This window comes from Hippopotamus amphibius, chromosome 16 (genome assembly GCF_030028045.1).
Source record: "Hippopotamus amphibius kiboko isolate mHipAmp2 chromosome 16, mHipAmp2.hap2, whole genome shotgun sequence".
In the NCBI taxonomy this organism is placed as follows: Eukaryota; Metazoa; Chordata; class Mammalia; order Artiodactyla; family Hippopotamidae; genus Hippopotamus; species Hippopotamus amphibius.
The window spans coordinates 60,881,748-60,904,958 of NC_080201.1; the positions used below are offsets into that span (position 1 = coordinate 60,881,748).

Below are 23,211 nucleotides of genomic sequence, written 5' to 3' on the forward strand. Positions count from 1 at the left end.
TCCCATCTAGTCTAATGTGTCATTTAAGGCCAGTGTTTCCTTATCGATTTTCTGTCTGCATGATCTGTCCATTGACCTAATTGGGGTGTTAATGTCCCCTACTGTTATTGTTACTGTCTGTTTTTCCCTTTACACTGATTAATATTTGCTTTATGTATTTAGGAGCTCCTAAGTTGGCTGCGTATATATTTACAATTGTTACATTTTCTTCTTGGATTAACACTGTGATCATTATATAGTTTCCTCCTCTGTCTCTTGTATTAGTCTTTATTTTAAAGTCTATTTTGTCTTATATAAGTGTTGCTACCTTGCCTTTCTTTTAATTTCCATTTTCATAGAATACATTTTCTATCCCCTCACTTTCAGGCTGTCTTTAGATCTGAAGTGCGTCATATGCAACATATATATATGGGGTTTGTTTATTTCTGTTTTTTATCCATTCACCTACTATATGTCCTTTGACTAGAGCATTTAGTCCATACACATTTCAGGTACTTATTGATATGTATGTTCTTATTGCCATTTTGTTAATTGTTTGGGGGCTGTTTTGTAGGTCTTTTTTTGTTCCTTTCTTCTTTTGTCCTCTTGGGATTTGATGACTATCTTTAGTGTTATGCTTGGATTCCTTTTTCTTTCTGTGTATCTACTATAGATTTTTGGTTTATGCTTGCCATGAGGTGTTTGTGTGTGTGTGTATGTATATGAATATTCTTAAGTTTCTGATCTCTTAATTTCAAATGCATTATAAAAACCCTCCATTTGTACTTTCCTCCCCTCATGATTACTGTTGTTGATATATCTTACAATGAACTGTTTTCTGTCTCCCTTAATCATTTATTGTAGATACAGATGATTTTACTACTTATATCCTTCCTACTAGCTTTGTGTGTGGATGATTTCCTATCTTCACTCTACATTTGCATTTACCAATGAGCTTTTTCATTTTGTAATTTTCACGTTTCTAGTTGTGGCCTTTTCTTTTTTGCTCAGAGAAGTTCCTTTGAATGTCCAAGGAACTTAGAAGTTCCTTGTAAAGCTGGTTTAGTAGTGTGGAACTCTTCTAGCTTTTGTTTGTCTGTAGAGTTGGGTTTTTTTTTTTATTTTAAATTTACTTATTTATTTATTGGCTGCATTGGGTCTTCGTTGCTGCACACGGGCTCTGTCTAGTTGATGCAAGCAGGGGCTACTCTTCATTGTGGTGCACAGGCTCCTCATTGCAGTGGCTTCTCTTGTTGCAGAGCACAGGCTCTAGGCACACAGGCTCAATAGTTGTGGCTCACAGGCTCTAGAGCACAGGCTCAATAGTTGTGGCACACATGCTTAGTTGCTCCATGGCATGTGGAATCTTCCCAGATCAGGGCTCGAATCCATGTCCCCTGCATTGGCAGGTGAATTCTTAACCACTGTGCCACCTAGGAAGTCCATCTGTAGAGCTTTTAATCTCTCCATCAAATCTAAACAAGAGCCTTGCTGGGTAGAGTATTCCTGGTTGTAGCTTTTTGCTGTCCATCACTCTAAATATTGATATATTGTGCCACACCCTTCTGGCCTATAAAGTTTCTCCTGAAAAGTCAGCTGATAGTCTTATGGCAGTTCCTTTGTGTGTTATTTGCTGCTTTTCATCAATGGTTGTTCTGAAAATAGTTGTGACTTTGGTATGCCCATGAGATGAGGAGAGCTCAAGGTCTTTCTACTCTGCCTTCTTGGCCGATCTCAGTTCTGGAGACTGAAAGTTCGAGATTATTGTGTCAGCATGGTCTGATTCTGGTGAGAGTCCTCTTCCAGGTTGCAGATTGCCAACTACTCCACAAACCCCTCATGGTGGAATGAGACTGACCATGGACAGCTTTTAAGCCTCAACCCCCTCCCCATTTTTAGTATAGCTTATTGAGGTATGATTGACATACCAAAAAAAAAAAAAAAAAACTGCACGTATTTATTGTGTCCTCCCTATTCTCTACAGTGGAGAAGCTTATAAGCCAAGGTGCTCCTTTGTTTGGTGCCCACAGGGAAAATCAAACCTCTTGCAGGACTCCTAAACTCTATGTAAACCTAAAACAAGTCTCCTGTCCTTGCTCTCTCAAGCCATTTTGTGGCAACTTGGGAAGCCTGCACTGCTGTATCCAAAAAGTCTAATTATGTATTAAACATTATTATCATCTTTTGGTGTCTAGCATTACTTGTCTTGACATCTAAACCAGATTTTTGGTAGTAGTTGTTGACCTAACAACAATAAAACAGCCAGTTATTTTACAAGTACAGTGGGTTTATTCAGAAACAGCAAAGAACTGTGATTCAGGACATGCAATCTATGGCAGACCACAGGCAAGTCTGGAGAAAGAAAGGAGAGGAACTTTTTCATGGAAAAGAAGAGGAACTTGTGAAGGGCTGTCATAAACAAAAAGTCCATTGGAAGAAACTTGGAGTTCAAAGTATAGAGGCTTCCCATTGGCTGAGCTGTAATAATCCCTCATTGGCTGGGCTGTGGCTGAGCAAGGATAAATGATTCCTTCCTCCTGCTGGGTAGTAAGTAGTAACCTTTCTCCTGGTGGATGTAAGGAATGTGTCTTCCTGTTGGCTTTGCAATTGCTGTCAACTGGTAGGACATGAGAGCTCCCCCTTCTGGCCTCCTGCCTCCATTTTACATGAGGTTTCTGTTTACTGACTTTTGGAGGGTCCATCTTATATCTGTGGGATGTCCAAAAGTGCAGATTATTTTTGAGGGGGTCAAATATGTTAAGTTCCTAGTTAGCCTACAAATAAAACAAAATAAACCAAACTTTCCTTAAGTGAGTCGGTTCATTCTTAAGAGTAAACTTATGATCAGTGATCTTTTCAAATTACTCCAGTAAGAGCTCCAAGAATTAAAAAACTCTTGTTCCTACCTTTATTCCTCAAGTTTTCTACTTCCTAAGACTTTTCATATGCTTAATGTTATTATTTTTACCTTGCGTATTGATAAATCAAGGCTAATGCAAGCCATGGGTCTTATGCAGGCACAAAAAAGGGCATGTTGAAATATAATCACATGGTGCACATTTACAAATAGTACTTCAAACATTAAAGAGGGCATAGTCTAAAGTTGTAATGCCCAAGGGGCAGAGTGTAGAAAGAATAACTCCAGGATGTAAAGAACATACAAGAGTGAGTCAAAAATTATCCACACTCTGGCTGTAGAATTTATAGAAGTTTTCATATAACCAGAGTGTGACTAATTTTTGACTCACCCTTGTATATTCATAAAATTGTATGTTGATTCCACCATGTGAAGAAATTATTGCAGGTGCCATTCAACCTTGACGGCCTAAAGATATACTGTTAGTATTTGTTATGAAGTACCACAGTGAGGTGGCATAGGCTTGATAAAATAGGAAAAAAAAATTTAGAGTTTTAAAATGATTAAATTTTATTAATAAAACATGACAACTGTGACACATCTTGAGTAAAATGGCATCAAAGTGATACAGTTGTGAAATGTGAATCCTACACATGTGCACTGCATTCTGGGTGTCTTGATTAAGTTCTCCCCTCTGATAATTGCTCTCTTTAGTTACTAAGAATAAGACTAAATTTTCACTCATCTTTGACATACAACAGCTATTTTCTTCATTTCCTCTCCATTATTTCTACTACATAAGCAGTCCCTACTAACCTATCATCCTGTTCTCATGAAAATCTCATTTCTTAATCTTAAGGGCTGCTCTGTTTCGTATTCAACTGGTAGAGCTGTGGTTTCTGATAATCCAGTGGGTCCTCTCTTGTACCAACAAATCTGTAGAAGAGGATCTGAAATTATTATTTTTTCATCATTGTTTTACATATGTTTCCCATGCTCTCATTCAAAAACACAATATTGTGTGTTAAAATTCAGTGTCCTTGTTCCTTCAGGAAACATGTATGTGAATGATCCCCACCTAATAAAAGTAGGCTCTTTTATCTTAATGATCCCTTCGCAGAGCCCATCATGGTAACACGAGAAAAAGCATGTGACAAAGCCATAACATCAATAAATTTTAAACTTTAGGTTGAAAGACATCAATAGTAAGTAATACAGCCTTTTCAAGAAACTTCATATAATGAAAGTATTTTTTGAAAGAGGAAATGGTACATTCCCAAAGATCTCCTTGCTCTACCAACACCTATCATTTCATAAATTTCAAGTAATTTTAACAACTGTGAAGAACTTAACATCTGAAATTGATTAACCTAGGACTAGAGACTTAGTCTCCCTAGTGTAAGTTATCTGTGTATAGTCTGTTGTTTAAGATGATTAAATGGTTTACACCCTTCATTACATTTCTAAGGGTTTTTCTCCAGTATGAATTCTTTGGTGAATCCTAAAGTCAGACCATTGTCTAAATGTCTTGCCACACTCGGTACATTTGTATGTCTTCTCTCCAGTATGCATTCTCTCATGACCCCAGAGGTGTGAACGTTTGATAAAAGCCTTACCACACACGTTACACTTGTGTGGTTTCTCTCCAGGATGTATATTCTGATGTTTAGTGAGGCTTGAGTACTGCTTAAAGGCTTTGCCACATTCATTACATTTGTAAGGTTTCTCTCCAGTATGGATTCTCTGATGAATTGTAAGGTTTGAGTTTTGACTAAAGGCCTTGCTGCATACATTACATTTATATGGTTTCTCTCCAGTGTGGATCCTCTGATGTCGGGTAAGGCGTGAACACCAGTTAAAGGATTTTCCACATACATTACATTTGTAAGGTTTCTCTCTACCGTGAATTCTCTGATGATCCTCCAAGCTTGAGCTCTGAATAGAAGCCTTATCAGGTATACCAGATTCATGATTTTTCTTTTGGGAATGTATTTTCTGATGTCTAGTAAGGTGTACAAATTGTGTATAGGCTTTATCACACTCATTACATTTGTAAGGTTTCTCTCCAGTATGGTTTCTTTTATGTCTAGTTAAGCCTGAATGCACAGTAAAGGCTTTGCCACACTCGTTACATTTGTAAGGTTTCTCTCCAGTATGGTTTCTTTTATGTTTAGTTAGGCTTGAACGCACAGTAAAGGCTTTGCCACACTCATTACATTTGTAAGGTTTCTCACCAGTATGGATTCTCTGATGTTCTATAAGACTTGAACTTTGGACGAAAGCCTTACCACATTCATTACATTTGTATGGTTTTTCTCCAGTATGAATTTTCTGATGTTTCACCAGACTTGAAAGATGGATAAAAGCCTTCCCACACACAGTACATTTGTGTGGCTTTTCTCCAGGATGTACATTCTGATGCTTAGTCAGGTGTGAGCACTGCTTAAAAGCTTTGCCACATTCATTACATTTATAAGGTTTCTCACCAGTATGAATTCTTCGGTGAATCCTGAGGGTACACCACTGCCTAAAAACTTTGCCACATTCAATACATTTGTATGGTTTCTCTCCAGTATGAATTCTCTCATGATCCCAAAGATATGAACGTTTGGTAAAACCCTTACCACACTCATTACATTTGTAAGGTTTCTCTCCAGTATGAATCCTCTCATGACGCCAAAGGTCTGAACATTTGATAAAGGCCTTACCACATTCATTACATTTATGTGGTTTCTCTCCAGTATGAATTCTCCAATGATTTGTAAGGTGGGAATTTTGATTAAAGATCTTGTCACATATATTACATTTATATGGTTTCTCTCCGGTATGGATTCTCTGATGTCTTGTGAGGTTTGAGAACTGTTTAAAGGCTTTACTACATTCATTGCATTTGTAAGGTCTCTGCTCAGAATGAATTCTCTGATGACTAGTAAGGACTGAATGATGGCTAAAAGTCTTTCCACATTCATTACATTTGTACAATTTTTCTCTAATGTTTGCTTTCTGTTGCTGTGTAAGCAATGAAGGATACATGAAAACCTTTCCATATTTATTACAAATGTTGGTTTTGACACTAGGAGGAAATCTTTGAAGTGATAAAACTGAGGAACAAGTTCTGATAGGTTTCTCACCTTGATTACATTCATAAATTTTCTCTTCAGTTTGAAACCTCTGCAGTTCAGCCAGAGATGCCAGATGTGACTGAACAGTTAATCCAGTTCTATTTTCAAAACCTTTTGTATACTTGTTTCTGGCATAAACTATGTTATTTTTTATTTTTAACAAATTCTTTATAAATGACTTCCTATTTTTTAAATATTGGCATGCACTTTTTCTTAAAGAAACACTTTGTTTTAAAGGTAAATTAATCCAGGGTTTGCTGTCTTGTTTATCTTTTATATCAGTGAGATTTATCGTATCTGTCATAAGCACTCCTTTGGAATTTCTTTCTTCGTATCCACACTTATTCTCAAATTCATACATTTTTCCCCGGACTTTCCTGATGTCAAAATCCTCAATACCATGGCTTCCAAGTCTTTCCAAGACCACTGGTTGGTATATTTCTCTGTTATTAATGTCATTCTTCGGTAATAATTCCTTGGTCATAAACCTAATGGAGATATCTGAAAGATAACCATAGTCTTCATATTAACTAGAGTTGGAAGATGAATATTACACTAAAAGTAATACTTACATTGAAGAGATAAAAACTTCTCAAGCAAACTCTATAAATGTTTAAGAATAGAAAATGAATAGAATCCTTTAATAAAAGATACATGCATCTTAAATTATTTTAAGTGAAACCTACTTTCAAACACACTATAACCAAATTGTTCACACTATGTAAACTTATACAACCTCTGAAAGTATATTCTTTGACTATCACACCAAAGCATACACCAATTGGCAGTAGACAAGTGAGTATCTCACATTTGAAGAGAAACAGATATCATACAAATACAGATTATTGCATAAATTACTGCATGCAAACAAATGCTAAAGGATAGCACTATATGAAGTAATGATAAACAATCCAAAAAAATAATGATTAAGTACGTGAGAATTACAAATCAAAAAACTAAAAAGGTAATAGGAAAATCAGGAAGAATTTAATAAAGCACTGTTGTTATAATAAAATATTCTGAATATCTACTCTAAAACTCTCTATACTTTAGCAGAATAGGCATTATGCAACATTAGCAGTTGGTGAACTGAGATCATACTCCATACTAGATACTGAAATCCATAATCTGTAAATGACAAATTAATAAATAAAAAATTTTAATAAACTGAAAAAATCAACAGGTAAGTAATAAGTAACCACAGTTACACAAAATTACAGACTGTGAAAATCTAATGATTTCTCCCTTAAGAACAAGAAAAAGGACTTATATTCAAGAAGGAGCACACGATATGAGAATTGGAAAATACAATGCATAACTCAGAACTCTCCCAGGGCAGAGGTGCTATACAGGGAGCACTTATCAAACATATTTAGAGGGAAATGAATTAGTTACTGACACTTGGGGCATAAGATTAAAGTTGGGGCAAAGAGCAGACACACTGAAAAGCCAGGTTAGAAGGGATGAGGAGCATAATGCTTCAGAGAAAAAAAGCTTTGAAAAGTTACCATGTATTTCTAGGAATCTAAGTCATGCACGTGCCCAGGGCTGGGTGAATGCTCAGAAAACACACAAGAAGGCCCAAAGGCCTTACCTCCAGCTAACCTTCAGGCTCAACAAAAGCAAGAGGTAAAGGCTAAGGCAGCATTAAATTGCCAAGCTGAGTTTTGAAGGTATTTCCAAACAACAGAGTCTATCTGCAAAGACTGGAGGTTTCTTTTGTTTTTGTTTATTTTAGTTCCAGATGTATGAGAAGTTCCATGTTGAATAACTAGCTGACCACTAGGCTAATCAGAGATTTCAGTGGCCACACAAGACAGAGAACACAGACTTTACAAAAGTAACTCACAAAAATTATGAAACAAACAACTACAATAAGCAGCAACTACCAATGCTGGGGTGGGGCTGTGGGTGGGGAAAATGTGACTTCCAGAGTTGCTATATTATAATATTCAAAGTGTTCAGTTTTTTAAAAAATTATAAGGCATGCAAACCAACAATGATATGTGGCCCATATACAGGAAAAAAAAAATTTAACAGATATTGTCCCTGAGAAAGCCCAGACATAGGACTTTACTAGAAGTAATTTATTATTATTATTTTTAAAAGTTCAAAGAATTAAAAAAAACCATGTGAAAAGAATTAAAGGAAATAATAAGAACAATATTTCCCAAAATAGAGAATATCAACAAAAAGATAGAAATTATAAAAAGGAACCAAACAAAAATTATGGAGCTGAAAAGTACAAAAACTGAAATTAAAAAAAACTTAAAGGGGTTCAACACAGAATTGAACAGGCAGAAGAAAGAATTAGGCAACTTGAAGATAAAATTCATTGTGATTACCCCTTCTCAGCAGCAAAAAGAAAAAAGAATGAAGAAAAATAAATAAGAAACAAGAGACTTGTGGAACACCTTCAAGTGTACCAACATAGATAACAGGAGTCCTAGAAGGGGAAGATAGAAATAAATGGGCAGAAAAAATACTTAAAAAAATAAGGCAGAGGGACTTCCCTGGTGGTTCAATGGTTGAGAATCCGCCTGCCAATACAGGGGACACGGGTTCGATCCCTGCTTCAGGAAGATCCCACATGCCTCAGAGCAACTAAGCCCATGTGTGCAAAACTACTGAGCCTGTGCTCTAGAGCCTGTGCGCCACAACAAGAGAAGCCACTGCAATGAGAAGCCCACACATCACAAAGAAGAGTAGCCCCTGCTCACCACAACTAGAGAAAGCCCATGCATAGCACTGAAGACCCAACACAGCCAATAAGTTAATAAATAAATTTACTAAAAAAAAAAAAGGCAGAAACTTCCCTGGTGGTCCAGTGGTTAAGACTCCACACTCCCAATGCAGGGGGCATGGGTCTGATCCCTGGTCAGGGAACTAAGATATCCTACATGCCACATGGAATGGCAAGAAAAAAAAAAAAAGGCAGAAAAATCCCCAAATTTGATTAAGATACATGAACCTACATATCCAAGGAGTTTAACAAATCCTAATGAGATAAACTGAGATCTACAGTGAGACACTTTACAATCAAACTGTCAAAAGCCAAAGACAAAGAAAGAATTCTGAAAGCAGCTAAACGTGATTCCTCAGGTGAAAGAGATCCTCAATAAGATTAACCACTGATTTCATATCAGAAACCACAGCAGCCAGAAGGCAATGGGATAACATTTTCATATTTCTAAGAAAAATAACTATCAAGAATTCTAGATATGTCTATTCTTTAAAAATAAAGGAAAAATTAAGACATTGCCAGGGAAACAAAAACTGAGAAACTCTTGCCAGCATACCAGTCCTATGATAAAGGAAATGTTTCAGACTAAAATCAAAGAATAGACAATAACTTGAATCCACATAAAGAAACAAAGAACAGTACTACACAGGTAGGTACAAGGTCAGTATTAATATATTTTTAGTTTCTAACTTCTCTTTTTTTCCCTATTAATTTGAAAGACAACATACAACAATAATACTGAATCTATGTTTATGGACAGACAATGTTTAGAGATATAAATTGTGACAATAACAAGAGAGGAGGGAGAGACAGGATACACAAGAAACAAAGTTTTCTGTATACTATTGAAATTAAGTTGGTATTAATTTTAACTACATTGTTATGAAGTAAGATTTTATTTGTAATTCCCACGACAACTACTAACAAAACAATTTAAAAATATATAGTTGACCCTTGAACAACATGGGTTTGAACTGTGTGAGTCCACTTATACACAAATTTTTTTCAGTTGTAAATACTATAATACTACAGATCTGTGGTTGTTTGAATCCACAGATGCAGAATCACAGATAAGAAATCACATATACAGAGGAATTGCATATACAGAGGGCTGACTATAAATTATAAACAGATTTTCAACTGTGTGGAGGGTCAGTGCCCCGAACCCCCATGTTATCCAGGGGTCAACTGTAAAGTAAAGGAAACAGGAAGGAATCAAAACAGAACATTGGGAAACGCCTATCTAACACAAAGAAGGCAGTAATGGAAGACTTGAGGAGAAAAAAAGAGACATAAGACACACTGAAAACAAACAGCCAGTGACAGAGGTCCTCCTTTATCACTAATTTCAGTAAATGTAAATGGATTAAACTCCAATTAAAGGGTAGAGGTTTGCAGCAAGGATTAAAAAAAAGAGGATCCAACTATCCAGGCATACTTCCTGTTATTGCACTTCACTTTACTGCGCTTCACAGATAATGCATTTTTTACAAATTGAAGGTTTTTGGCAACCCTGTGTCAAGCAAATATTTCCAACAGCATTTGATCATTTTGTGTCTCTGTGTCACATTTTGGTAATTCTTGCAGTATCTCAAACTTTTTCATTATTATTATATTCATTTTGGTGATCTATGATCAGTGATCTTTGATGTCATTATTGTAATCATTTCGAGGTACCACAAACTGTGCCTCATATAGACAGCTAACTTAATCAATAAACGTGTTGTGCTCTGATTGTTCCACTGACTGGCTATTCCCCCATCTCTTTCCCTATCTTGGGACCTCCCTATTCTCTGACACACACCAATATTGAAATTAGGTCAATTAATAACCCTACAATGGTCTCCAAGTGTTCAAGTGAAAGAAAGAGTCACACATCTCTAAAATTTAAATCAAAAGCTAGAAATGATTAACTTTAGTGAAGAAGGCATAGCATGCAGGATCTTAGTCCCCTGACCAGGAATCAAACCCGTGCCCCCTACGATGGAAGTGCAGAGTCCTAGTCACTGGACCGCCAGGGAATCCCCTAAAATATAATTAAGGTATGTACAATTTTTTAGACATATTGCCATTGTACACTTAATAGACTACAATATAGTGCAAACATAACTTTTATACACATCAGGAAACCAAAAGAATTCGTGACTCACTTTATTGTGATATTTGCTTTATGGCAGTGTTCTAGCACCAAATCCACAATATCTCCAAGGTATGCCTATATTCTATATGTAGGAGATTCACTTCAGTTACAAGTGAAAGAACAGCAAATGAATCTGTTATGAGGTGAATTGTGTCCCCCAAAAAAACTGACATGTTGAAGTCCTAACATCAAATACCTCAAAGTATGGCTGTACTTGAAGATAGGGCTTTTAAGCAGTAATTATGGTTAAATGAGGTCACTGGAGTGGGCTCTAATCCAATGACTGGTGTGGTGTCCTCATAAGAAGAGGAGATTACAACACAGACGCACACTGTGAAGAACACAGGTAAGAAAAGACAGCCAGCCACAAGCTAAAAAGAATAACCTGGGATGAAACAACTCTGCTGACAACCTGATCTCAGATTTCTAGCTTCCAAAAGCATGAGAAAATACATTTCTGATATTTAAGCCACCCAGGCTATGGTACTTTTTTATGGCAGCCCTATCAAACTAATACAAATTCTATGCAAATAGTCACCAAAAGAGACCTGGAGTGCTATACTATAATCAGATAAAATAGACTTTAAGTCAAAATTTTTTGTGAGACAAAAAAAGGACATTATATATTTTTTAAAAAAGGATAACTCACCAAGGAATTACAACAAATGTGAACATAAATGCACCTAAAAAAGAAAGCCCCAAAATATATGAAGCAAACAGTGACAGAATTTAAGGAAGAAATAAAAACAGTTTGAGAATAATATTCAGAGACTTCTATTTCCCCCTTTTAATAATGAAGTGTACAGACAGGCAGAAGTTCAGTAAGGACACAGGATCTGAGTAAGACTATAAACCAACTTGGGACTTCCCTGGTGGTGCAGTGGTTAAGAATCCACCTGCCAATGTAGGGGACACAGGTTCGCGCCCTGGTCCAGGAAGATCCCACATGCCATGGAGCAACTAAGCCCGTGTGCCACAACTACTGAACCCACATGCTGCAACTACTGAAGCCAATGTACCTAGAGCCCGTGCTTCTCAACAAGAGAAGCCACCACAATGAGAAGCCTGTGCACTGCAAGGAAGAGCAGCCTCCACTCGCCACAACTAGGAAAGGCCCTCATGCAGCAACGAAGACCCAACACAGCCAAAAAATAAATAAATTAAAAGACTATAAACCAACCAGCTGACAGACATACGCGGGTGAGTCAAAATTTATTCGCGCTCCAGCTATAGAATTTATAGAAGTTTTCATATATCCAGGGTGCAGTTAATTTTTGACTCACCCTCGAATGTAGAACACCCTACCCAATAACAGCAAGATACACATTCTTCTGTAGGTACACATGGAACATGCCCTAGGACAGACCATATATTAAACCATGAAACAAGTCTCAATACATTGAAAAAGACTGAAATCATACAAAATGTCTTCTCCAACCACAAGAGAATGAAAGTAGAAATGACTGACTCAAGGAAAACTGGAAAGCTCACAAATATACGGAAATTTTAAAACACCCTTAAAACAACCAATGGGTCAAAGATGATCTCAAAACGGAAATTAGAAAATACTCTAAGAAAGAAACAAAAGCACAACATACCAGAACTTAATATATGGCATGGTACTGCATACACTCCTGCTGAGTAAAAACTACTGGATCAAAAGACCCACCCCACTCCTGTTGCACATACTCCTTGATGTGTGGCAAAAGCAGAAATGAAGAAATGGCTGGGGGTCCTGAAGTGGCAGAGAGGGCTTGAGACAGCCCCATGCACTTTCCTGGGGCCCCAGATGGCAGTGTTTTCCCATCCCGTGAGAAGGCCTCCCAAGTACCTGAAATGGGAATGGAACCTGGAGAAGACATGGGGCCAGAACTGTGTGGACTGAGAACTGGGTATAGAATGACACCAAAGAAGAAAGAGGACCCCTTATAACCAGCCCTCCCAGTGCCCCACAAGGCCAAGGTACCAATCAAGGTTTTGCCTTGGTCTTTGCATGAGCTGGAGCACCACTGGATGTTGGGAGGATAAACTTTTACATGGCTGAAGAAGAAAGCAAAAAGTGGAAGCGAAAAAAATTTTCCTTTGAGAGCTCACAGGAAGTAAACATTCATTTTTCCATAGAACTTTCCCACTTACAGGGAGCTTCTCAAACACTATTAATGGTGCGGCTTCCTCTCTGCCCTTCTGAGCTCTTACTGGTGGTCACATCTTTGATACATTCCCATCTACTTTTTTCACTATTTTCATCTTGTTCTCCACATTCTGGGGCTCTCTCCCTTGCTCCAAAATGGAAATAGTATTCATGTCAGAAAGACAGTTTTCTGCTTATAAGAGAGGAAACCATAATGTGCTGTGGCTTTTCCAGAATACAATTCTAGCCCTTTGTTCTTCTAAGAAGAGAGGACATTACAGATGTGTCTAGAAAAATATTTCATAAACCTGTTCACTGACTGTCTCATTCTGAATGCTTAAGGAATATTTTTAAAAGATACCTAGTTGGGGACTTCCCTGGTGGCGCAGTGGTTAAGAAGCTGCCTGCCAATGCAAGGGACACGAGTTCAACCCCTGGTCCAGGAAGATCCCACATGCCACGGAGCAACTAAGCCCATGTGCCACAACTACTGAGCCTGCGCTCTACAGCCTGCAGCCACAACTACTGAGCCCTCAAGCCACAACTACTGAGCCCACGTGCTACAATTACTGAAGCCCGCATGCCTAGAGCCTGTGCTCCACAACAAAAGAAGCCACTGCAATAAGAAGCCCATGCACAGCAACAAAGAGTAGCCCCCACTCACTGCAACTAGAGAAAGCCCGTGTGCAGCAATGAAGACCCAACACAGCCAATAAATAAATAAATTTTTAAAAAAAAAGATACCTAGTTGTCTTCCAAGAACTACTGAATCAAAAGTACAGGGATAACAGTGGATCCAGAATTGGATATTTTTAAAAGTTTCCCACAAGATTTTGTTTTCACTCATCTTCTGGAGCTGCTATTAATCTGAGGTGGAGTGTGTGACCATCTAAAGAGAGAGGAAGGTTAAACTGCAGATGCTACATCATCCTGCATTTCATTTCAGAGTCAACACAGCTTTAACCTCAGTCAAGCAAGGCCTGGGTTCCCAAAAGACTCACTAGGGCAGATCCCAACTTCTGGAGGGACGTTATCCTCACCCAGGGAGAGCAGGTTCCTGTAGGTCTCCAACATCACGTCCCTGTACAAGGCCCTCTGAGCAGGGTCCAGGCATTCCCACTCCTCCTGAGTGAATTCGATGGCCACATCCCTGAATGTCAACAGTCCCTGAAATGAAAAACATGTTTCACTAAGAGACCACAGGGACAGTTCTTATCTTCACACAAAATGTGAGTAGGAAAGAGGCGTACGGGCTGATTCAGTTGAAGTGACAGATCATTTTGAGTAATTTATGTGTCCCTAATTTTATATTTTTCCAGCAGAGGATATCAAATCACTGTAGATTTCCCACTTTTGAGGACAATAAAAGAAATATACAAATGAAATTATTCAACACAGGATTGTTTATATGGAAGAGATACATATTATGTTCTACACAGTAAGGGATACTCAGTACCTGGATGACTAGAGCATGAGGGGTATCTTCAAGCACGACAGAGTCCACATACATGCAAAGACATAAACACAAGTCTATCCATTTAACTTAGATATTGAGCCAACATCAAAAGTCAACTGGAGTTTATTCCATTAATTTAAGAAAATGATTCAAGATCAAACTGGGAGACTGGGATACCAAATTTTACACTCTAAATATATGCCGTTTATTATAATAAATAAAAAACTAAAAAGTTAAAAAAAAAAAAAGATGAGCAAACTTACTAATGTTGTACATTAATTTAGCAGTTTAAATAGAAGAAAACATTTATCATGGCAGTAGACCTTTGAAAAAATACTGGATGATTAAAAATTATGCCAAACAGGGATAAACAGCAAGGTCCTACTGTACAGCACAGGGAACTATATTAAATATCCTGTGATAAACCATAATAGAAAAGAATATGAAAAAGAATATATATGTATGTATAACTGAGTCACTTTGCTGTACAGAAGAAATTAACACAGCACTGTAAATCAACTATACTTCAATAAATTGTTTAAAAAGTGGATACCGTAAAACCCAAGGGAAAAAAATTATGCCAAATAAGAAATTAAAGGAACTGTTATTAATCAAGTCTATTTCACCAAGCATCTTAATCACTGGAAGCACTGGAGACATTTCCACTAAAGGTAAGGCTGAGGCAAGCTGGCCAGCCAGGCTCCCGCCATTCACCGCGGTACAGGACACCTAAGCCGGAACCGGAAGCGGGAGAAGCAAATTCCCATTAGTGATTTTACTGTGACACCTACTCATAAAACATTTCCCGAATGTGAGAAAACTAAAACACTTTACTGAAGGATATAACAAAGATGTGATCCAAGACTGACAAACCTGCTTTTCACTGGAAGATGTGGTGGCATAAAGATCTCGGGAATTTAGAAACTGGGAGCAATTCAAAAGCAAAAGAAATGTGGGATTTCAGATTTAAAAAATCTCCATTGTGTTGAGGAGAGAGAAAACTGTGAGGAGAAAAACAAAATGGTGGGTCTTGGGACTTCCGGGGTGGTCCAGTGGTTAAGACTCCGTGCTTCCAATGCAGGGGGCACGGGTTCAATCCCTGGTTGGGGAACTAAGATCTCGAGCTGCGTGGCACAGCCAAAACAAACAAAAAACAAAACCAAGATTCTGGGCCTTGCTTGATTACATATCAACCTATTAATACACGTGTATGTGTGTGGGGAGTTCATGCACAAGTGTGTGTAATATCTGAAACTAAAATGAATGAAATAAAATAGCTGCAAGATATACACAAAAAAGCCAAATTAGAGTTTTAGTTAAGTCCAAATTAAAGACAATTTTAAACAGGAGCGATTAGGACTATATGGAACACAGTATTTTAAAATTATGCCAGGTGAGGCCTTCTTAAGCAAGATCAGAAAGCAGAAGGCAAGAAGGAAAGATTTATGTTTCACTGCAAAGAAATGCTAAACTAAGAAGGATACCAGGGCATGTATAAAGAATTAAACTACAAAATATAAAATAGCTTTTAAAAATCTATCAAAAGAAAACTGAGCAAAGCATGAAAATCCATGTTTCATTTCCACAAAAAATGAAATTGACTCATAAATAGTTGCAAAATGGAAATACAAACACAGGATTGTCATTTTCCCTCAAGTTTTCAAAATACAAAAAGAATACAGCATCAAGTTTTGCTTACATTGAGGGAAACCTCACATGGTGGTGGGAAAGGAACCTTTGCAGCTATAGGGGAAGATACCTGACAAAATCTATCAAAATATGAAATGCACCATTCTTGACCCAGTAGTCACATGTCAGGTTGCCCAGAGACATCCTCAGACATCTGCAGAGAAGTCAGCCTGCTCAGAGGCAGCCAGTGATGTGTTCTTTATGTCAGCAAAAAACTGTAAAGGTTCCATGCGTCTTCAGTAAGAGAATGTCCTGATGAACATCAAGCTGTATCTGTGTTTACTAATAGGAAAACTATTTCTAGACACATGCTGTGTAAGCTTTTAAAATTTGCAGAATAAAGTATTACATCAAACATTCATTGAAGAATTTTTCCTAAAATCTCATAATAATGTGAGATGCACAGTTTTGAGTCTTGCCACAAAACTGAGAACAGTGGTTCCTCACTGAGGCATGGTGTTAGGGAAGGGAATGTTTTACATCTTAGCACCTAAGCTGCTGTTTTGTTGGAAGTTTGACCACAAAAGCAATCAATCAGATGATATTTAAATTAAAAGAAATATGATATTTATTAATAATGGTGGAACCAGAATTTGGCTGCAGCCTCTCTGATGACAAAGATAAAGTTCTGTGCTCCATGTCTTGGCTGAATTATAACCATTTTTACCTAAAACACCTGCTGCGAGATAGTCCTTGTGGGAACACTGTGGTCTCTGTGGGATGGATGTGCTGAGAATAATTTTTAAACCTCTTACTATTAGATATTTCGATTGACTCCATATTTCAAAACCAATTATCGAATAAAACGTCCTCTATCACTGATGTCTGTTTCTGAACTTTCTTCTCCATTCTGAATCATTAATATTCTGAAACCAGAAACACCATGATTCACTTGTTTAGCTTTGAATGCATTATAAAGTCAGGCAGAGCTGGTTTCCTCTTATCACTCTTTTTTTCCAGAATTTTCCAACTGTTCCTATACATTAATACATGACTTGCAAATGCAGCTTCTTTACCCTGGTTACAGAAAGCTGACATTCCATCCAGATAGGCCCCTAAACACTCCCTGCTGCCCAAGAGCACTGACACCACGTCTCCAATCCATGGGTGTGAAGCCCTGCCCAGGACTGTGCCCAGGGGAGCCTCTTCACAAGTTCCAGGTCACTGGGTCGTGGGGAGATGGGATCTAAGTGAAGATGACAGGCCCTGAGGGAAGGCCCCAGGTGACTGAATGTACAGGTGTCAGGCAGGATGCTTCAGAGTCAGATAAGATTAGCGAGTCCAAAGAAGGGCATTTCAGGGACTTCCCTGGCAGTCCAGTGGTTAAAAGTGCGTTTCCAATGCAGGGGGCTTGGGTTAGATCTTTGGTCAGGGAACTAGGATCCCACATGCCACACAGTACAGCCAAAAAAATAAAAAAGGCACCTCAGGAAGGACTGATGAAACAATTAACTGACAATGACTTTACCTGAGAAAGAGCCATTGCTGATTCCTGTTCTTTCCTCTTCCTCCTCTTCTAGGTTTCTTCCTCAGGCAAAGATTGGTCTTGAGAAGTCAATCCTGAGTGTCAAGAATATGCTGTTTAATGCTTGGAATCAACATACCCTCTTCTTGTGCCACAACCACACACACACAGCAAAGACCTCACCATGTGGAACAGACAGTCCTCTGCTGCCCACGTCACAGGAGGGACTCAGGACAGTAAAATCCCACACAGAGACCAACAGGTGAGTTTCCCACTTTCCTCCAGCTCATGCTCCCCTCCTGGTGAGGCCCTCACAGACACAGCAGCAGTGGGGATCTGGGCTGGACTGACCCTCCCCTTGGTCACAAACCAGACCCTGATCAAATTCTATGCAGAAGAGAGCCCCTTCACCTCTCCCAGGATCAAGGGCTGATCTCAGCCTCCTAAATGGAAGACCCATAGCCTTGATGCTCAAAGCTGGATAAAGATCAGACTCACTTTGAACGTCATGGAGGCTCCATCTCACTTGACTATTTGAAGGGGACTCTCTCGTCAGGAGGCACAAAAGATATATCTGCAGATGCCTCAGCAGTCTACTGTGAAGCTGAGGTTGAGGAGGCACGTCCAGCCCACCCCTATCTGTGGCTCTGCTCTCTCCTGGGGCCTTGCTGTCATGTGCATCCAGCCCCGGGATGGGGAAGGGAAGCAGCAGAGAAACATACAGAGCAGGCAATATGGACTGCAAGTAGGGGTGCAGGGATGGCTGGAATATCATGGCGGGGGGGAGGGGACAGAAGCCAGAGAGGGTGCCACTGAGACGGGATATCAGGACAAAGAACTGAGGAAAGAAGGGATTTTGCCACCTGCAAGTGAGGGGTCAGAGACTTCTAGGCAGAGGACACCGTGGGAAGGCCCTGAAGTGGTGGTGTCTCTGGTCCCAGAAAGGGCAAAGAGGCCTGTGCGTCTGCAGCAGAGTAAGTGAGGAGGGGACAAGTAGGAGAAAAGATCAGAAGCGTATTAGAGGTACAAATGAACTTATTTACAAAAGAGAAACAGACCCACAGACACAGAAAACAACCAAAGAGGGGAGGGGCAAAGGATAAATCAGGGGTTTGGGATCAACATATACACACTACTATATATAAAATAGATACCCAACAAGGACCTACTGTAGAGTGCAGGAAACTATACTCAATATTTTGTAATAACCTATAAGGGAAAAGAATCTGAAAAAGAATATATATAATATGTAATATGTACATAGTACATGCAACACTAGCAAGTAAAGCAATGTATATTTTTAAAACATGCTGAGATGCTCACCTAAGACCCAGAAAATACAGGGTCACCCTATACTGAGACATAGAAGATGGCAAGAGAATATATCTGGGAGAGTTCAGGGGCTCATTTTTGGACATTCTAAGGCCAGCTGGATGTCCCAGCAGAGATGCTGAGGTAACAGCTGGATATAGGACTGAGGTTTCAGGGGAAAGGTCTGGGTGGAGACGTGAAAGGAGACATCAGTGTTTAAAGTCATGACATGAGATGGAAACAGTGGGTATAAACAGAGAAGAGAATATTCAAGGATTAAGCCCAGGGACACACCCACAGTCAGAGACCAGGGAGGTTGGAGAAAGAGGCATAGGAAACCGAGAAGTGAACAGGGAGAAGAAAATGAAAACAGACCACTGGTAGCTAGCTAGCGAGATTTATTTTCTAAAAATAGTGTGATGTGGGACTTCCCTGGTGGTGCAGTGGTTAAGAATCCACCTGCCAATGCAGGGCACATGGCTTCAATCCCTGGTCTGGGAAGATCCCACATGCCACAAAGCAGTTAAGCCCACATGCCACAACTACTGAAGCCAGTGTACCTAGAGCCCGTGCTCCACAACCAGAGAACCCACGGCGATAAGAATCCCACACACTGCAGCAAAGAGTAGCCCCCGCTTGCTGCAACTACAGAAAGTCCATGCACAGCAACGAAGACCTAACACAGCCAATAAATAAATAAGTAAATGAATGAATAAAAAATAAATAAAATAGTGTGATGTGAAAGTCAAGAAAAAAGTGCTTCCAGAAGAGGAAGAGGCTTCAACAAGCTTTTGATAGTACAGGCTGATGACTGAGAATAAACCACTAGATTTAGAAATATGTCCAGATGAGGAAAGCATCAGTGGATTAGTGGGTGTGAAAGCTGGACTGGATGGGTTTCAAATGAGAACTGGAAGCAAGACTTGAAGCAGTGAAATCAACAACTTTTTTGTTGTTTATTTTGCTCTGAAATGGAGAATAAGAAAGGACACTTTCTAGAGTGGGAAATGTAGCTAACAGAAGATTTTTTGTTTTAAAGTTGGGCAAACGTAGTAAAGGTCTCTTTTTTTGTTTTTTCTTTTTAAGATGGGACAATATCACCATTCGTATATGCTGAACAAAATAACTGCCCAGAGATACGAACTGATGACACAGTGGCAGTGGCCGAAAGATGCTGTCCTGTCCTGACTTACAGCCCTCCAGATTTGTGCCCAGAAATGCACCCCCAGCAAGCCCCCCGTAAGGAAAATCCCCATCACCTGACCCCAGTCCCTGCGCCTCCCCCGACACTCCTACAAGCTCCCAGTGGACACCCTACAGTATTACAGGAGAGAACCCCCTACCGATCTGGCCACACTGCCACAGGATCCCACCATGTTCCAAATGTCAGTAGCTTCTGTTCTGGCAGGAAGACGCCCACCAACCCAGGAACCCACATATTCCTTCTCTGAGACCCTGCCTGAAAGTCAGACACTGCCGTACCATCCTAATGCAAGAGTAACGTCTCCAACAATCCACGTATTCCAACGAGCTCCAATACCTTCCAGTGAAACACTTCAAAATGTCATCGGTATCCCACAGAACCCACGTCACACCTTCAGTAATGCCTGGTCAGTAGTAATGAGATGCCCCCACCCAAACCACCACAGATTACCCTCAAAGTGGTCTGTGAAAATTTTCCTTTTAACCCCTAATGAATCGATGGTCCTCACACTCCTAAGAGACCCCACAGAAGTGACTATGTAGAGTAAACCTCCTGAATCTATCCCTTCATGATCCAGACACGAACTTCCTCACAGCCAGGAGTTTGGCTGCTGATGGCTCACGGCTCAATCTCCACCTTGAAAACTGGACCCGGCCACAGGGAGCCACCTCCCAACATCACCCCACCTCACTGTACAGCCAGTGTCCAGGGTCTGGTCAGCACAGGATAGAAAAACCTGTTTCTTCCGTCAAACTGGACCAACTCTGGAGGGTCACCCCACCTCAGGAGCTCCCGCTATAAAGTCACATAGTGGAGTCTGGAGTTTCGTCCTGAGGGCAATAGGAAGGCATTGAAGGGATTAATGCCAGGGAATTTCCTCCTTGCTGTTTCTCCCTCTGCTCACCCTGTCACCTCTTGCCCCTCTTTCTTTCTTTTTTAAAGATTTTTTTGATGTGGATCATTTTTAAGGTCATTATTGAACTTGTTACAATATTGCTTCTGTTTTATGTTTTGGTTTTCTGGCCCTGAGGCATGTAGGATCTTAGCTCCCCGACCAGGGATGGAACCCACACCCCTTGCATTGGAAGGTGGAAGTCTTAACCACTGGACCACCAGGTAAGTCCCCTGCCCCTCTTCCGGTCCCAGGACCACTCTCTCTGTTGTCCATGGCCCCAACTCTTTGATTCCCTCCCCACCCTCTCAGTTCCATATACCTGCTCCTCACTTCAACCCCATCAAGGTCTCCTCGTCGTTTGCTTCCCTTTGTCTTTCTGGAGGTGCCTTTTTGTCTAGGTTTCTTACTGTGGTTCACTGTTTTGCTCTTACCGTATCTCCACATCCATCCGCCCCATCCTTCACCCTCTCTTTTTCACTCTTCCTCTCTCTCAGTCTTTTTCATTTTTCCTCAGACTCTGCTCCATCCCGGCCCTGTACATTCACAGGTACGGAAGAAAGAGAAAGATGTCCCTTGCCCACGAAGTGCACTTTCCACTGGGGCTTCGGGAATGTAAACACACCACGACAAGCACAGACAGTGGGATGCGTTTTGTACAGAAGAAACACAAAGAGTGTCACCGAACGGGTGCATGTCACCTCTCCCAGCGCGTGGGGCAGAGATCTCCAAGGCGGTGAGTGCAAAGTGGATGACTAGGGAGGGGAGGGGCCGACTCCTGAGGTTGCGTAGATGGGGAGGGTGTCAGGAGAAGGTGATGTCTGCACGACCCCAAGGCCAAGGAGAAGACCCCGTGGGCTCCAGGTCTGCACGGCCATCTCCGCCCGGGAAGGACGGAGTCCTCGAGTGGGAGGACGAGAATCCGCCTCCCGAGTGAGGACCTGAAACAGCGTGGCTGAGAGGGAGAGGGGATGGGAGCCTGCAGAAGTCACTGAAGGGCTTTGAGCAGGCAAGCGGTGTCTACCTGGACCCACGGCAGAAAAGCCAAGGCGGGGACCCGCTTCAGGGTGATTCTAACTGGAAACAGACATGGGCCCCCTGACCCGCAGCGGAGCTGCCAGGCCTGGAATGTCTCACGGTGCCGCTGGGACTTACCGGGCGCGGAACGAGCGGATGAGGGGGTTTCAACGTACGTGACGACCCCAGAGCCTCGGGTGTGGCGGATTGGGGGCCTGGGGGGCGCCTCAAAGACCCGGTTTGAACCAGAAAAACCCAGGACTGCGCCCTCGCTCCGCTTCCGGGTTTACAGGAAACTTCGCATGTGCAGCCGTGCAGCAGGCGGGGCCGACGGAGGGAGGGGTGTGGTGAGGGGCGGGGCGTGGGCAGTAGCCAGGACTAAACGGAAAGCAAGAGGCAGGAGGGGCGGGGCCGGCGTGGGGCGGGGGCGGCGTGGGGCGGGGCTTGGAGGGAGGCGGCTCTGAACCTCCCGCCTGAGCCACCCCTTTCCAGAACTGTTTTTCAGCCCAGCGTTAGCTGAGCCTCTGGTTTTGAGTTTCTTTGAATCACTTTCGTGTTCTGTGGCTCCCGCTGCTTCCTGGCTATTTTAAGTTAATGTTTCACAAAACAGGTGAAGGTAAAAGATTAGAGTTGTGAGGACCACTTAAATTACAAGCCCCCCCCCCCAAAAAAAATAGAAATTACAAGCCCAGATGTTTTCCTCTGAAGTTGAAAATGGCTTCAATTAAAGCTCTTTTGCCAGCGGGTGGTGTTGGATAATATAATTAAAAATGAAATAATCTTACAACCCAGAAATCGTTTCTACAAAGGTAGTAGAGGAAGAAAACAGTTTTATTGTTAGGTATTAAAGCAGAAAGTGATGTGATTGCATCACAGGCAATCTGCTAAGAGTGCAGAGACTGAAAGAAAATCTTACCCTGTAATATTAGGTAATCAGATGCAAGTGATCACATACTTGTTCTCAAGATAAACAATAACTAATTCTCAAGTAAGAAGACGCGATAGCATCATTTGTCACACACAGTTCTTCCTAACATCACCAGGTAATCGGACTGACCAGTTGTGTTAGCTAATTGGCTTTACCCATAGGAAATACAAACTTCTCATATCTTTATGGCAGAAAGGAGTTCTGCAGCTTCGAGCAAAGCACCTGCTAAGTTAGGTTCTTACCTTTCCACACAGACTGGGAGATAAGTGTGCTATCT

At 40.6% G+C, this 23,211-nt stretch overlaps 1 protein-coding gene across 1 annotated transcript; it reads right to left on the minus strand.

The window, feature by feature from the left end:
* Positions 1-3,257: 3,257 nt before the first annotated feature.
* LOC130838422 (zinc finger protein 665-like) lies at positions 3,258-22,297 on the minus strand. Its single transcript, XM_057711499.1, has 4 exons — positions 22,145-22,297; positions 17,586-17,677; positions 13,974-14,139; positions 3,258-6,459 (listed from the first exon to the last, which is right to left on the minus strand). Exons 2-4 carry the CDS (start codon positions 17,598-17,600, stop codon positions 4,292-4,294), a joined length of 2,349 nt encoding a protein of 782 aa, XP_057567482.1. The 5' UTR covers positions 17,601-17,677; positions 22,145-22,297; the 3' UTR covers positions 3,258-4,291.
* Positions 22,298-23,211: the final 914 nt, after the last annotated feature.

Coding starts and splice junctions, on each gene's coding strand:
- LOC130838422 (XM_057711499.1), bottom strand. Junction 6,460..13,973: donor AGAAGTTGGGATCTGCCCTA/GTGAGTCTTTTG, acceptor GTTATCTTTCAG/ATATCTCCATTAGGTTTATG.